The sequence below is a fragment of the Cavia porcellus genome, unplaced genomic scaffold (assembly GCF_034190915.1).
Source record: "Cavia porcellus strain 051 isolate PalLab524CR breed Dunkin Hartley unplaced genomic scaffold, mCavPor4.1 scaffold_21, whole genome shotgun sequence".
Classification (NCBI taxonomy): domain Eukaryota; kingdom Metazoa; phylum Chordata; class Mammalia; order Rodentia; family Caviidae; genus Cavia; species Cavia porcellus.
Window position 1 is genome coordinate 65088236 of NW_026947504.1, and position 14380 is coordinate 65102615.

The 14380-nt window shown below is 50.8% G+C and overlaps 1 protein-coding gene across 1 annotated transcript in view; it reads left to right on the forward strand.

The window, feature by feature from the left end:
• Nucleotides 1-14380, forward strand: part of Trim13 (tripartite motif containing 13) — a 94450-nt gene that overhangs the window by 55644 nt on the left and 24426 nt on the right. The window contains exon 2 of the mRNA XM_003477489.5: nt 3273-3381. Coding sequence (XP_003477537.3) covers nt 3327-3381 — 55 coding nt within the window. The 5' untranslated portion in view covers nt 3273-3326. The remainder of the gene's footprint in view (nt 1-3272; nt 3382-14380) is intronic.

A 14380-nucleotide genomic window follows, 5' to 3' on the forward strand; every position in this document is an offset into this window, starting at 1 on the left:
GATCAATGATCTCTTAAACCTGTGTGTGACTTGTTTTCAAGAAAATGAACTAAGGAGGTGCTTTTCGAATTAAAATACTAAGTGAAAAAAGCTGCAAAGGCTGTAACTAAGGTACCTTTTTTGGAAGAACAACTAATTTAGAAGATTCTCGCTATGCAAATGTAAAGCAGAGATGCTCAGCCGTCCATTTTTCTGGCTTGCATTTCAATCTTTAGCTTCCTTGGGGATGACTTGGATGATTATTTGCTCCTCAGTGTTATTTTCCATTTGCTAATCTGTTGGATCCATTTGAGTCAAACTGTTCCTTTCCAGGCTTGGTTGCTTCTTTTGGAAGTGTTCCTTCCTTCAACGAGGTTACAGAAACAAGAGCTGAATTATACACACAGTTGTAGCAAGTAGATTTCTATTTTTGAGTTTATCTGAATATTCAGAGGACTGCTTTGGTGTTGAAATTAACCACCTTTCTTGGGAATTCCTATTTCTCAGCCTAATCAGAAATCGGTGTGTGGCCTGTGCACATCCCGTGAGGAGGCAGGGAGGCCTCGTTAAGAGCAGGAATTAGGGGCTCACAGAGGGAAAGTTGAATCCATATCTGTTTCTCAGTTGGTCAAGTCCTTAACATTTCCCTCACTGGCAAAATTCACACCCCCAAAACTGCCTTGTGAGGTGGCTGTGAGATTGATTAAAATGATGTATGAGGTGTCAGAATGATTTGCTTGGTGAATGAAAATAACTATGTTAATTGCCAGCAAACTACTTCCTTTGTGGTAGTGTGTTTTTCTAGCTCTGTTGTTTCACCTCTAGAGTGGCTATATAATTTATCGTTGTCCAAACTGGGAGTGAATGTGTAAGAATGAAAGATGCCAAACCAGAGATAGTGTGGGCCCAGAGGATTAGGTCAGGCTCAGCCCAGGTGAACCTGGACATACAGCACCTAAAGACTAAGCTTGGTGACACCTTCGAGAGACAGCTGGCTGCCACCATGTTGCCACTTTGCTGGAGGGACAAGAGGAGGCAGATGGAATGAGCAAAGCAGACTTTGTCTTTGTTATGCATGGTTTGCTACTGCATAGTTAGTAAGTATGCTACTTGAGAACAATCTCATCTTTGAACAATATTAACAATGAAAGAAGTCTTCTTCTCTTCCACCTTAAAGTTCAAGAAGGGGATTGCCCCTTCTGAGCTAAGATTTTCCCAAGAAGCATAGATTTCATGTGCCAGACAACACAAAACCTGGAAGCCAGGGTGGGGTGACAAGGCCTTGTGTTACAGTCCAGGCTGTAAAGACTCATGCTAACCATGTTACTCATTACCTGGCAGCACGGTGATACTCAGACCTGCAGGAATTTAGGTATAATTGGCATTACTGTAAAATACCTCTTTCTAGATCCTCAGTGCAGAACTTCTGGATTCTCTGGAGTTCTCATATTTAAATTAGTATCCAGGATATTTTCTATGACCTTGAAAGGTTTGGAAACATCACTCTTACTTTGAAAAAGTCCATTTGGGCTTTGATTTAATTGTTCAATTGATGTTAGGAAGTTTCTTTTGTCATCTCATGCTTGTGAAATGACCAGAGGAGGCTCTGATGGAGCTATAGTCATGTGAGAGATTCTCTGGATCGGGGGACAGGGTTTTGGGGTTCCTTGGGAATTGTTTTTTTTAGAGCAGGCTTTCAAGGAGTTGAGCCTTATTTTTTTTATTTTATGTCGCTGTACATTATTGCTTTGTCTTTTGTTTCCCCACCATGCTTCTGGGGAAACTATTCATACTCCCAAGCTCTGTCTCTCCTTCCTTAATCCTCATCCTTACCTGAGTGACCATAATGGTTTAGGTCTAAAATGACCTCTGCAAGTCTCATGTGGTCAGAAGTGGGACTTCCAGGAAGGTGATAGATCATGGGGGGATGATCTGCTCATCAGTGTATTAACCCATTGATAAATTCATAGCTGAACGTGCTGTTAGCAGTGGGGCCTGGTCAGAGGGGTGGGTCACTGGGGATGCGACCTGAAAGGGTGCTCTTGTCCTGGCTCCTCCATTCTTTTTCTTAGCTCTCTAGGGTTAAGCAGCTTTCCTCCGCCAGGACTTTGGGCCAGGCCATTTTTCCTTGGAGCCAGCCCGATAGGCAGAGTCCTTTAAAACTGTGAACCAAATAAGCTTCTCCCGCTTTATGTTGTAGGTGACTAATACAGTGACCACGGGCAGGTTACTGAGCTAGTCTCAGTTTTCTCACTGTGACTTCTAAAATGAAACAATACAAGAATAGTCTTCAGCTATAATAGTAGATACTTGAATAAAAAAAAAATAGTAGATACTTGAGCTTAACCTTTCCCTTCCCTTACTTCTGACCCAAATACAGAAATAAACTTTCTCTTCCAAAAAATCATTAGGAGCCTAATTGAAAGACTATATTTTTTTCAGGGCTCAATTTACTTTTGGATTCTTTGTGTTTATTTATTTATTTATTTATTTTTGTCTTTTTCATTTTTATCGGTACCGGGGATCGAACGCACGACCGCTTGCTTGCAAGGCAGGTGCTTATACCGCTGAGCTAAATCCCCAGCCCCTTTTGTGTTTAATTTTTAAAAATTGACAAAAATATACATATTCATGAGGTACTATGTGACGTTTTGATACATGTAGTATAATGCTAAAATCAGAGGCAGGTATGGAGGTGCAAGCCTGTAATCCTAGCACTCAGGAGGCTGAGACAGGAGGATCGCCATGAGTTCAGGGCCAGCCTGGGCTACACAATTAATCCAAGGTCAGCCTGAACTTCATAGCAAGACCCTGTCTCAAAAGTTAAAGCAAATCAAATCAAATCAAACCAGAGTAAGCATATCTGTCTCCTGAAATACTTACAATTTTTTTGTGGTAAAAACATTCAGTATTTTCTGTCTCAAGATTTTTGAAATATATAGTACATTATCATTATCTATGGTTATCCTATGCTATAATAGGATTTAATTTACTCTTGTCAGCGTTTAAGACTACTCTCAAGTCAGGCAAGCTGGCACATGCCTGTATTCTTAGCATTGTGGGAGGATGAGGCAAGACAATCATAATTTGAGCCCAGCCTAGTCCATTTAGCAAGAATTTGTCTCAAAATAAAAAAATAAAAAAGGGCCGAGGTGGTGGTTACTGTTGAGTGTCAAGTTGGCTGGCTGTGGGCCCTGCAGGAGGCAGCCAGGCACCCACTAACCGCGTGTTTGGGTGGGTCGTGGAGGGCTGGCCTTGGATTTCTCTCAGGTCCCTCACTGCTTCTTCCCTAGCACTGTCCTCCTGCCTTCCTCCTGCCACCAGAAGCTAAGCAGCTCTGCTCTGACATGCCCTGCCGCGATGTTTCTGCTTTGGAGTCAGTCGGCCATGGACCGAATCCACGTGAGTCGTGAGCCACTTCAATCTCCCCTTTTAGTTGTGGGTGGCCGGTATTGTGACCCGGCAATGGGAAATGACTGACACAGCAGGGAATATCGCCTGGTGTAGAGGCTCCGGGTTGAATTCCCAGTACTGGGGGTGGGGGAGCACACGCAGCTCTTCAGATCTTGCAATTCTTCCTCTTTTCGTATGTCTATGCCACTTTTTCCTGTTTCCCTCCCTGGTTACCCGAATATCTCCTTTAACATGCCCAGTAGTAGAGGAGCTGTTTGCTAGTGACATATAATTAACGTCTGTGATATACTCACTGTGCAGAAGTAGATTAATCATTTGTGCCCTAAATAGGGACTTGTATGAATGGCCATTCCAGGACTTAACTGCCTTTTTTCCTTTATGTATATCTAAGATTAGTTACTGGAATTATGCAGTCTAAGAGGTAAAAATCTTTTTAATTGGTTCATATTTAATTAACCACTGTTAATAAGCCCCTTTTCACAGAGTTAGCTGGGTCAGACAATGAACAGGGACACATACCAGAGCTAAGTACTGTGGGAGGAGATAATCCCTAAGCGAGTTTTCCTGAATTGTGGTCCTGAGAAGTCAAATGGCCATAAATACCTACAAAAAGGAATGGGGCGGAGGGCAAAAGAGGAAAGGAGAAGAGAAATAACAGGTTGGGCTGAGATCTTGCTTGGGATAGACTGTGAACCCGCGTCCAGGTCGCAGGAGATGGGGAGGGACGCTGTGCCGTAGGAGTAAAAGCACGCGCTTCTCAGCTGGTGTGTCTCGCAGCTGGGCGTCGCTCTGGGAAGAGTGTAAGTTAAAGCCTCACTCTCACTGCTTCTGCAGTCCAGTTTTTGTGGGGGCTGGACAAGTAAATTTATTTCTCAAAACGGGGGGGGGGGGGGCTGGTCTGGGATGTTTTGTGCCTCCGCGGACCAGGTCCTGGTAGAGAGGAAAAAAGTGCCATCCCATTTTGAGTGCCCATTCTGCCTAGAAAGTCCCATCTCCTCCCAGAAGTCACAGAACACCTGAGACTATTGTCCCTAAGACAGCAAACTGATGTAGGGGGAGATAAAACAGGCACCTTAACTGAGACACATGGTGACAGGCAACTCCTGCGTGGGCAAGGCAGGAAAGTTGCACTGTAAGTGCGGAGTCAAATGTCCCCGTGGGAGTTTGGGGTACACAGCAGGGAGTAGGTGCCGTATGGGGTTTGGGGTACGCAGCGGGAGTAGGTGCCGTATGGGGTTTGGGGTACACAGCAGGGAGTAGGTGCCGTATGGGGTTTGGGGTACACAGCAGGGAGTAGGTGCCGTATGGGGTTTGGGGTCCACAGCAGGGAGTAGGTGCCGTATGGGGTTTGGAGTCCACAGCAGGGAGTAGGTGCCGTATGGGGTTTGGGGTACACAGCAGGGAGTAGGTGCCCTATGGGGTTTGGGGTCCACAGCAGGGAGTAGGTACCGTATGGGGTGTGGGGTACACAGCGGGAGTAGGTGCCGTATGGGGTTTGGGGTACACAGCGGGAGTAGGTGCCGTATGGGGTTTGGGGTACACAGCAGGGAGTAGGTGCCGTATGGGGTTTGGGGTACACAGCGGGAGTAGGTGCCGTATGGGGTTTGGGGTACACAGCAGGGAGTAGGTGCCGTATGGGCTTTGGGGTACACAGCGGGAGTAGGTGCCGTATGGGGTTTGGGGTACACAGCAGGGAGTAGGTGCCGTATGGGGCTTGGGGTACACAGCGGGAGTAGGTGCCGTATGGGGTTTGGGGTACACAGCAGGGAGTAGGTGCCACATGGGGTTTGGGGTACACAGCAGGGAGTAGGTGCCGTATGGGGTTTGGGGTACACAGCAGGGAGTAGGTGCCGTATGGGGTTTGGGGTACACAGCGGGAGTAGGTGCCGTATGGGGTTTGGGGTACACAGCAGGGAGTAGGTGCCGTATGGGGTTTGGGGTACACAGCGGGAGTGGGTGCCGTATGGGGTTTGGGGTACACAGCAGGGAGTAGGTGCCGTATGGGGTTTGGGGTACACAGCGGGAGTAGGTGCCGTATGGGGTTTGGGGTACACAGCGGGAGTAGGTGCCGTATGGGGTTTGGGGTACACAGCAGGGAGTAGGTGCCGTATGGGGTTTGGGGTACACAGCGGGAGTAGGTGCCGTATGGGGTTTGGGGTACACAGCAGGGAGTATGTGCCGTATGGGGCTTGGGGTACACAGCGGGAGTAGGTGCCGTATGGTGTTTGGGGTACACAGCAGGGAGTAGGTGCCGTATGGGGTTTGGGGTACACAGCGGGAGTAGGTGCCGTATGGGATTTGGGGTACACAGCAGGAAGTAGGTGCCGTATGGGGTTTGGGGTACACAGCAGGGAGTAGGTGCCGTATGGGGTTTGGGGTACACAGCGGGAGTAGGTGCCACATGGGGTTTGGGGTACACAGCAGGGAGTAGGTGCCACATGGGGTTTGGGGTACACAGCAGGGAGTAGGTGCTGTATGGGTTTTGGGGTACACAGCGGTAGTAGGTGCCATATGGGGTTGGGGTACACAGCGGGAGTAGGTGCCGTATGGGGTTTGGGGTACACAGCAGGGAGTAGGTGCCGTATGGGGTTTGGGGTACACAGCAGGGAGTAGGTGCCGTATGGGGTTTGGGGTACACAGCGGGAGTAGGTGCCGTATGGGGTTTGGGGTACACAGCAGGGAGTAGGTGCCGTATGGGGTTTGGGGTACACAGCAGGGAGTAGGTGCCGTATGGGGTTTGGGGTACACAGCAGGGAGTAGGTGCCGTATGGGGTTTGGGGTACACAGCGGGAGTAGGTGCCGTATGGGGTTTGGGGTACACAGCGGGAGTAGGTGCCGTATGGGGTTTGGGGTACACAGCAGGGAGTAGGTGCCGTATGGGGTTTGGGGTACACAGCGGGAGTAGGTGCCGTATGGGGTTTGGGGTACACAGCAGGGAGTAGGTGCCGTATGGGGTTTGGGGTCCACAGCAGGGAGTAGGTGCCGTATGGGGTTTGGAGTCCACAGCAGGGAGTAGGTGCCGTATGGGGTTTGGGGTACACAGCAGGGAGTAGGTGCCCTATGGGGTTTGGGGTCCACAGCAGGGAGTAGGTACCGTATGGGGTGTGGGGTACACAGCGGGAGTAGGTGCCGTATGGGGTTTGGGGTACACAGCGGGAGTAGGTGCCGTATGGGGTTTGGGGTACACAGCAGGGAGTAGGTGCCGTATGGGGTTTGGGGTACACAGCGGGAGTAGGTGCCGTATGGGGTTTGGGGTACACAGCAGGGAGTAGGTGCCGTATGGGCTTTGGGGTACACAGCGGGAGTAGGTGCCGTATGGGGTTTGGGGTACACAGCAGGGAGTAGGTGCCGTATGGGGCTTGGGGTACACAGCGGGAGTAGGTGCCGTATGGGGTTTGGGGTACACAGCAGGGAGTAGGTGCCACATGGGGTTTGGGGTACACAGCAGGGAGTAGGTGCCGTATGGGGTTTGGGGTACACAGCAGGGAGTAGGTGCCGTATGGGGTTTGGGGTACACAGCGGGAGTAGGTGCCGTATGGGGTTTGGGGTACACAGCAGGGAGTAGGTGCCGTATGGGGTTTGGGGTACACAGCGGGAGTGGGTGCCGTATGGGGTTTGGGGTACACAGCAGGGAGTAGGTGCCGTATGGGGTTTGGGGTACACAGCGGGAGTAGGTGCCGTATGGGGTTTGGGGTACACAGCGGGAGTAGGTGCCGTATGGGGTTTGGGGTACACAGCAGGGAGTAGGTGCCGTATGGGGTTTGGGGTACACAGCGGGAGTAGGTGCCGTATGGGGTTTGGGGTACACAGCAGGGAGTATGTGCCGTATGGGGCTTGGGGTACACAGCGGGAGTAGGTGCCGTATGGTGTTTGGGGTACACAGCAGGGAGTAGGTGCCGTATGGGGTTTGGGGTACACAGCGGGAGTAGGTGCCGTATGGGATTTGGGGTACACAGCAGGAAGTAGGTGCCGTATGGGGTTTGGGGTACACAGCAGGGAGTAGGTGCCGTATGGGGTTTGGGGTACACAGCGGGAGTAGGTGCCACATGGGGTTTGGGGTACACAGCAGGGAGTAGGTGCCACATGGGGTTTGGGGTACACAGCAGGGAGTAGGTGCTGTATGGGTTTTGGGGTACACAGCGGTAGTAGGTGCCATATGGGGTTGGGGTACACAGCGGGAGTAGGTGCCGTATGGGGTTTGGGGTACACAGCAGGGAGTAGGTGCCGTATGGGGTTTGGGGTACACAGCAGGGAGTAGGTGCCGTATGGGGTTTGGGGTACACAGCGGGAGTAGGTGCCGTATGGGGTTTGGGGTACACAGCAGGGAGTAGGTGCCGTATGGGGTTTGGGGTACACAGCAGGGAGTAGGTGCCGTATGGGGTTTGGGGTACACAGCAGGGAGTAGGTGCCGTATGGGGTTTGGGGTACACAGCGGGAGTAGGTGCCGTATGGGGTTTGGGGTACACAGCGGGAGTAGGTGCCGTATGGGGTTTGGGGTACACAGCAGGGAGTAGGTGCCGTATGGGGTTTGGGGTACACAGCGGGAGTAGGTGCCGTATGGGGTTTGGGGTACACAGCAGGGAGTAGGTGCCGTATGGGGTTTGGGGTACACAGCGGGAGTAGGTGCCGTATGGGGTTTGGGGTACACTGCAGGGAGTAGGTGCCGTATGGGGTTTGGGGTACACAGCGGGAGTAGGTGCCGTATGGGGTTTGGGGTACACAGCAGGGAGTAGGTGCCGTATGGGGCTTGGGGTACACAGCGGGAGTAGGTGCCGTATGGGGTTTGGGGTACACAGCGGGAGTAGGTGCCGTATGGGGTTTGGGGTACACAGCAGGGAGTAGGTGCCGTATGGGGTTTGGGGTACACAGCGGGAGTAGGTGCCGTATGGGGTTTGGGGTACACAGCAGGGAGTAGGTGCCGTATGGGCTTTGGGGTACACAGCGGGAGTAGGTGCCGTATGGGGTTTGGGGTACACAGCAGGGAGTAGGTGCCGTATGGGGCTTGGGGTACACAGCGGGAGTAGGTGCCGTATGGGGTTTGGGGTACACAGCAGGGAGTAGGTGCCACATGGGGTTTGGGGTACACAGCAGGGAGTAGGTGCCGTATGGGGTTTGGGGTACACAGCAGGGAGTAGGTGCCGTATGGGGTTTGGGGTACACAGCGGGAGTAGGTGCCGTATGGGGTTTGGGGTACACAGCAGGGAGTAGGTGCCGTATGGGGTTTGGGGTACACAGCGGGAGTGGGTGCCGTATGGGGTTTGGGGTACACAGCAGGGAGTAGGTGCCGTATGGGGTTTGGGGTACACAGCGGGAGTAGGTGCCGTATGGTGTTTGGGGTACACAGCGGGAGTAGGTGCCGTATGGGGTTTGGGGTACACAGCAGGGAGTAGGTGCCGTATGGGGTTTGGGGTACACAGCGGGAGTAGGTGCCGTATGGGGTTTGGGGTACACAGCAGGGAGTATGTGCCGTATGGGGCTTGGGGTACACAGCGGGAGTAGGTGCCGTATGGGGTTTGGGGTACACAGCAGGGAGTAGGTGCCGTATGGGGTTTGGGGTACACAGCGGGAGTAGGTGCCGTATGGGATTTGGGGTACACAGCAGGAAGTAGGTGCCGTATGGGGTTTGGGGTACACAGCAGGGAGTAGGTGCCGTATGGGGTTTGGGGTACACAGCGGGAGTAGGTGCCACATGGGGTTTGGGGTACACAGCAGGGAGTAGGTGCCACATGGGGTTTGGGGTACACAGCAGGGAGTAGGTGCTGTATGGGTTTTGGGGTACACAGCGGTAGTAGGTGCCATATGGGGTTGGGGTACACAGCGGGAGTAGGTGCCGTATGGGGTTTGGGGTACACAGCAGGGAGTAGGTGCTGTATGGGGTTTGGGGTACACAGCAGGGAGTAGGTGCCGTATGGGGTTTGGGGTACACAGCGGGAGTAGGTGCCGTATGGGGTTTGGGGTACACAGCAGGGAGTAGGTGCCGTATGGGGTTTGGGGTACACAGCAGGGAGTAGGTGCCGTATGGGGTTTGGGGTACACAGCAGGGAGTAGGTGCCGTATGGGGTTTGGGGTACACAGCGGGAGTAGGTGCCGTATGGGGTTTGGGGTACACAGCGGGAGTAGGTGCCGTATGGGGTTTGGGGTACACAGCAGGGAGTAGGTGCCGTATGGGGTTTGGGGTACACAGCGGGAGTAGGTGCCGTATGGGGTTTGGGGTACACAGCAGGGAGTAGGTGCCGTATGGGGTTTGGGGTACACAGCGGGAGTAGGTGCCGTATGGGGTTTGGGGTACACTGCAGGGAGTAGGTGCCGTATGGGGTTTGGGGTACACAGCGGGAGTAGGTGCCGTATGGGGTTTGGGGTACACAGCAGGGAGTAGGTGCCGTATGGGGCTTGGGGTACACAGCGGGAGTAGGTGCCGTATGGGGTTTGGGGTACACAGCAGGGAGTAGGTGCCGTATGGGGTTTGGGGTACACAGCAGGGAGTAGGTGCCACATGGGGTTTGGGGTACACAGCAGGGAGTAGGTGCCGTATGGGGTTTGGGGTACACAGCAGGGAGTAGGTGCCGTATGGGGTTTGGGGTACACAGCGGGAGTAGGTGCCGTATGGGGTTTGGGGTACACAGCAGAGAGTAGGTGCCGTATGGGGTTTGGGGTACACAGCGGGAGTAGGTGCCGTATGGGGTTTGGGGTACACAGCAGGGAGTAGGTGCCGTATGGGGTTTGGGGTACACAGCGGGAGTAGGTGCCGTATGGGGTTTGGGGTACACAGCGGGAGTAGGTGCCGTATGGGGTTTGGGGTACACAGCAGGGAGTAGGTGCCGTATGGGGTTTGGGGTACACAGCGGGAGTAGGTGCCGTATGGGGTTTGGGGTACACAGCAGGGAGTATGTGCCGTATGGGGCTTGGGGTACACAGCGGGAGTAGGTGCCGTATGGGGTTTGGGGTACACAGCAGGGAGTAGGTGCCGTATGGGGTTTGGGGTACACAGCGGGAGTAGGTGCCGTATGGGATTTGGGGTACACAGCAGGGAGTAGGTGCCGTATGGGGTTTGGGGTACACAGCAGGGAGTAGGTGCCGTATGGGGTTTGGGGTACACAGCAGGGAGTAGGTGCCGTATGGGGTTTGGGGTACACAGCGGTAGTAGGTGCCATATGGGGTTGGGGTACACAGCGGGAGTAGGTGCTGTATGGGGTTTGGGGTACACAGCAGGGAGTAGGTGCCGTATGGGGTTTGGGGTACACAGCGGGAGTAGGTGCCACATGGGGTTTGGGGTACACAGCAGGGAGTAGGTGCCACATGGGGTTTGGGGTACACAGCAGGGAGTAGGTGCCACATGGGGTTTGGGGTACACAGCGGTAGTAGGTGCCATATGGGGTTGGGGTACACAGCGGGAGTAGGTGCCACATGGGGTTTGGGGTACACAGCAGGGAGTAGGTGCCACATGGGGTTTGGGGTACACAGCAGGGAGTAGGTGCCGTATGGGGTTTGGGGTACACAGCGGGAGTAGGTGCCACATGGGGTTTGGGGTACACAGCAGGGAGTAGGTGCCGTATGGGGTTTGGGGTACACAGCAGGGAGTAGGTGCCGTATGGGGTTTGGGGTACACAGCAGGGAGTAGGTGCCGTATGGGGTTTGGGGTACACAGCGGGAATAGGTGCCGTATGGGGTTTGGGGTACACAGCAGGAAGTAGGTGCCGTATGGGGTTTGGGGTACACAGCGGGAGTAGGTGCCGTATGGGGTTTGGGGTACACAGCAGGGAGTAGGTGCCGTATGGAGTTTGGGGTACACAGCGGGAGTAGGTGCCGTATGGGGTTTGGGGTACACAGCAGGGAGTAGGTGCCGTATGGGGTTTGGGGTACACAGGAGGGAGTAGGTGCCGTATGGGGTTTGGGGTACACAGCGGTAGTAGGTGCCGTATGGGGTTGGGGTACACAGCGGGAGTAGGTGCCGTATGGGGTTTGGGGTACGCAGCAGGGAGTAGGTGCCGTATGGGGTTTGGGGTACACAGCAGGGAGTAGGTGCTGTATGGGGTTTGGGGTACACAGCAGGGAGTAGGTGCCGTATGGGGTTTGGGGTACACAGCGGGAGTAGGTGCCGTATGGGGTTTGGGGTACACAGCAGGGAGTAGGTGCCTTATGGGTTTTGGGGTACACAGCAGGGAGTAGGTTCCGTATGGGGTTTGGGGTACACAGCGGGAGTAGGTGCCATATGGGGTTTGGGGTACACAGCGGGAGTAGGTGCCGTATGGGGTTTGGGGTACACAGCGGGAGTAGGTGCCGTATGGGGTTTGGGGTACACAAGCAGTCTGCACAGCTGTGGGTTGAGTGTATGGATACATGAAAACCTCCATTGTGCAGGGCTGCGTGTGCAAGTACACAAGAAAATTCCTTTGTGGGTGTGGATGAGGGTTGAATGTATGAGTCTGCTATCAGCGTGTGTGTGAAACCTCCTTTAGAGCAGGTGAGGGGAAACTTAGTCACAAGGGCCAGCCAAAAATGGGAAATAAACACTCTGTGCCTGGGGAGACAGACAGGGAGACGGAGTTCTTCCTGGGATATCAGCTCAGATAGTCCACCGGGACAAGTGTGGAAGCTTAGTGGTCCTAAAGGGCTTAGTACCCCTGGAGGGCTGGAAAGGTAGCTCTTGTGCCCTGGGGGGAAACATACAAAAATCATGAGGTTCACTGTAGAAAAAGTGGTTGAGAAACTTAAGACTACACAAGGAGTTAATAAGATCCCATTGTTATAAAGCTTAGGTGATTGAGAAGCTCACTTTTGGCTTCCAATTTGATTTGTTATTTTTGTTTCATTGATATGCTTGAAACATTTCTTGTGCATTGTAAATTCTTAGACTAAAATTACAGGATTAATTTTCTCTTCTGCTGGTTTAATAAAAATAAGGGTGTTAAGGCTCCTTGGAGCCAATTCAGTTGTAACGTCGTGAGACCAGAGAGGTGAAAACAAAGGATGGGAGAGCATTTAAAGTTCAAATGGCAGCTGCCAGGACTCTTACAGAAAGATTGTAATAAGACACAGCGTATTTTATATGAGGTGTTTGCCTTCCCCATGGTGGCTGTGGTGGTGGAAGGGAGCTATTGGGGCAAAACTAGAACAGACTCAGATGTGTTCAGGAAAGCTTGTGAAGGATGCAGGTGAGCAGAAGATGCCTATGTTTGATTAAGTTGAGCTTTTGCTCTTCTGGTCTGATTGGGCACAGGCTGTTCTTCTGAAAGCTCTTCATTGCTTTAGGGGCTGTGTGTCTGGCTCTGGGATCATCAGTCCCCCTCCCCAGGTCCCGGCTCTCCTCTCTGGGCTAACTGTTGCTTTCAGACAAAGGCCATAGCTCTCATTTCCGAGGCTGATACTGGACATTAGCTTTTTTGCATGACTAGCAGGGATGCCGAAACTGGTCAGTGACAGAAAACAGGGCAGAGCTGCTTCCTTGGGCAGGCTGCACATGTGGCCTAACCTGGTTTTCTTTTCTTCATCTTTCAAGAGAGATCTCACTCGATCTTAAGACCAAATAAGTCTTATATGAATATGGGTAATTTAATGTCTAGTCTCAACATCACCTTTGTGTTAAAAGATTTTTAAAAGTTGAGTTTAAAAAGTAAAAACAGAAAACTTCAATGCTCTGTTGTTACCCTTCTGACTTTCATTTGTTATAAGTCTATAATGTTAATGACAAAAAAAAAGGTATTCAGTAGCTTAAAATGTTAAAGGAAATACTATGACTTACACTTAAAGGGAGAGTTAACAGATAACTCTGGCGCTGGGTGATTCTACTGGCTAGTGTATTTATAGCTATAAGCCCATAACTATAAAAAGAGTATTATAATCAACATGGCATTCAAGAGTGCACTCTGATTAAATTTAACTGTATTTATGTATTCTGTACACTATCTTGTCTATTCATCTGTCTGTTGTTCTGTTTTAATAGCTGGTTAAGGTGTATGTAGCTGCTTTATTAAAGATTTTTTAGCTCATGTCAGTTTTATTTTTCCTTTTATTTTTGCCTTTATAAACTTCTGGGTCTTAAGAGAATGAACTGGAATAAGGCTCATTACAGAAAGAAGTTTAATAGGCTTAGAGGGCCCTTACAAATACAAGTCTTAAAGTTTGCTAATACAAATGTTGTATGTGACTTAGACTTATGCATATGTTTCTTTGTGTGTTAGCTTTCACGTATATATTATCCTACAAGAACTCCCCCTTAAGTTTATTTATAGATAAATAGACACTTATTTGTGGGTTATATAATTTAATGGTGGGCCAATTTAAATCAGTTTGTAAAAGTAAAGATGCTTTTAAAGTTGGTGACATGTTTCTTTCTTTTTTTTTTTTTTTTTTTTTTTTTTGTCTTTTTTCCTTTTTATCGCTTGAAAGGCAGGCACTTATGCTGCTGAGCTAAATCTCCAGCCCCCTGGTGACATGTTTCTTTTCAGATTGTTAGATAATCAAAAATTTTTAATTGCTTTTATAAATATAATGCCTATTATTGTCTGTATATATATTATTGTCTATATATATTAACTTAAAAATTATATATATAGTTAACTGTTAAAATGACTGTTATGATTGATTCTCATGAGTTATCTAAAAGGATTATTGAGATAACTATATGTTAATATGTTTATTGTAATATATTTACAGTAGCTATAATCAAAAGGTTAGATTCTCCTGGCCCAGACCCCTGTGACCTGGTGCTGATAAGGAATTGAAAAGAGGTCAAACTCCAGCTGGCCTGGGAAGTCCCCTATCAAGTACTTCTGACCACTGAGATGGCCGTAAGGACTGCTGAAAAAGGGTGGACTCACTATACTCAGGTGAATGGACCCATAGGGGTCACCTGAAAAACCGTTAAGGCTGATTCTAAAACGGGAGCTGGTCCCCTGTCTGGAAGCTAATTTGGCTGTGATATGAACAACTACAGGTGGGGTTAGGGAGTAGACAAATTAAAAAGAAACTCTGGGTCACTCTGTTAGGC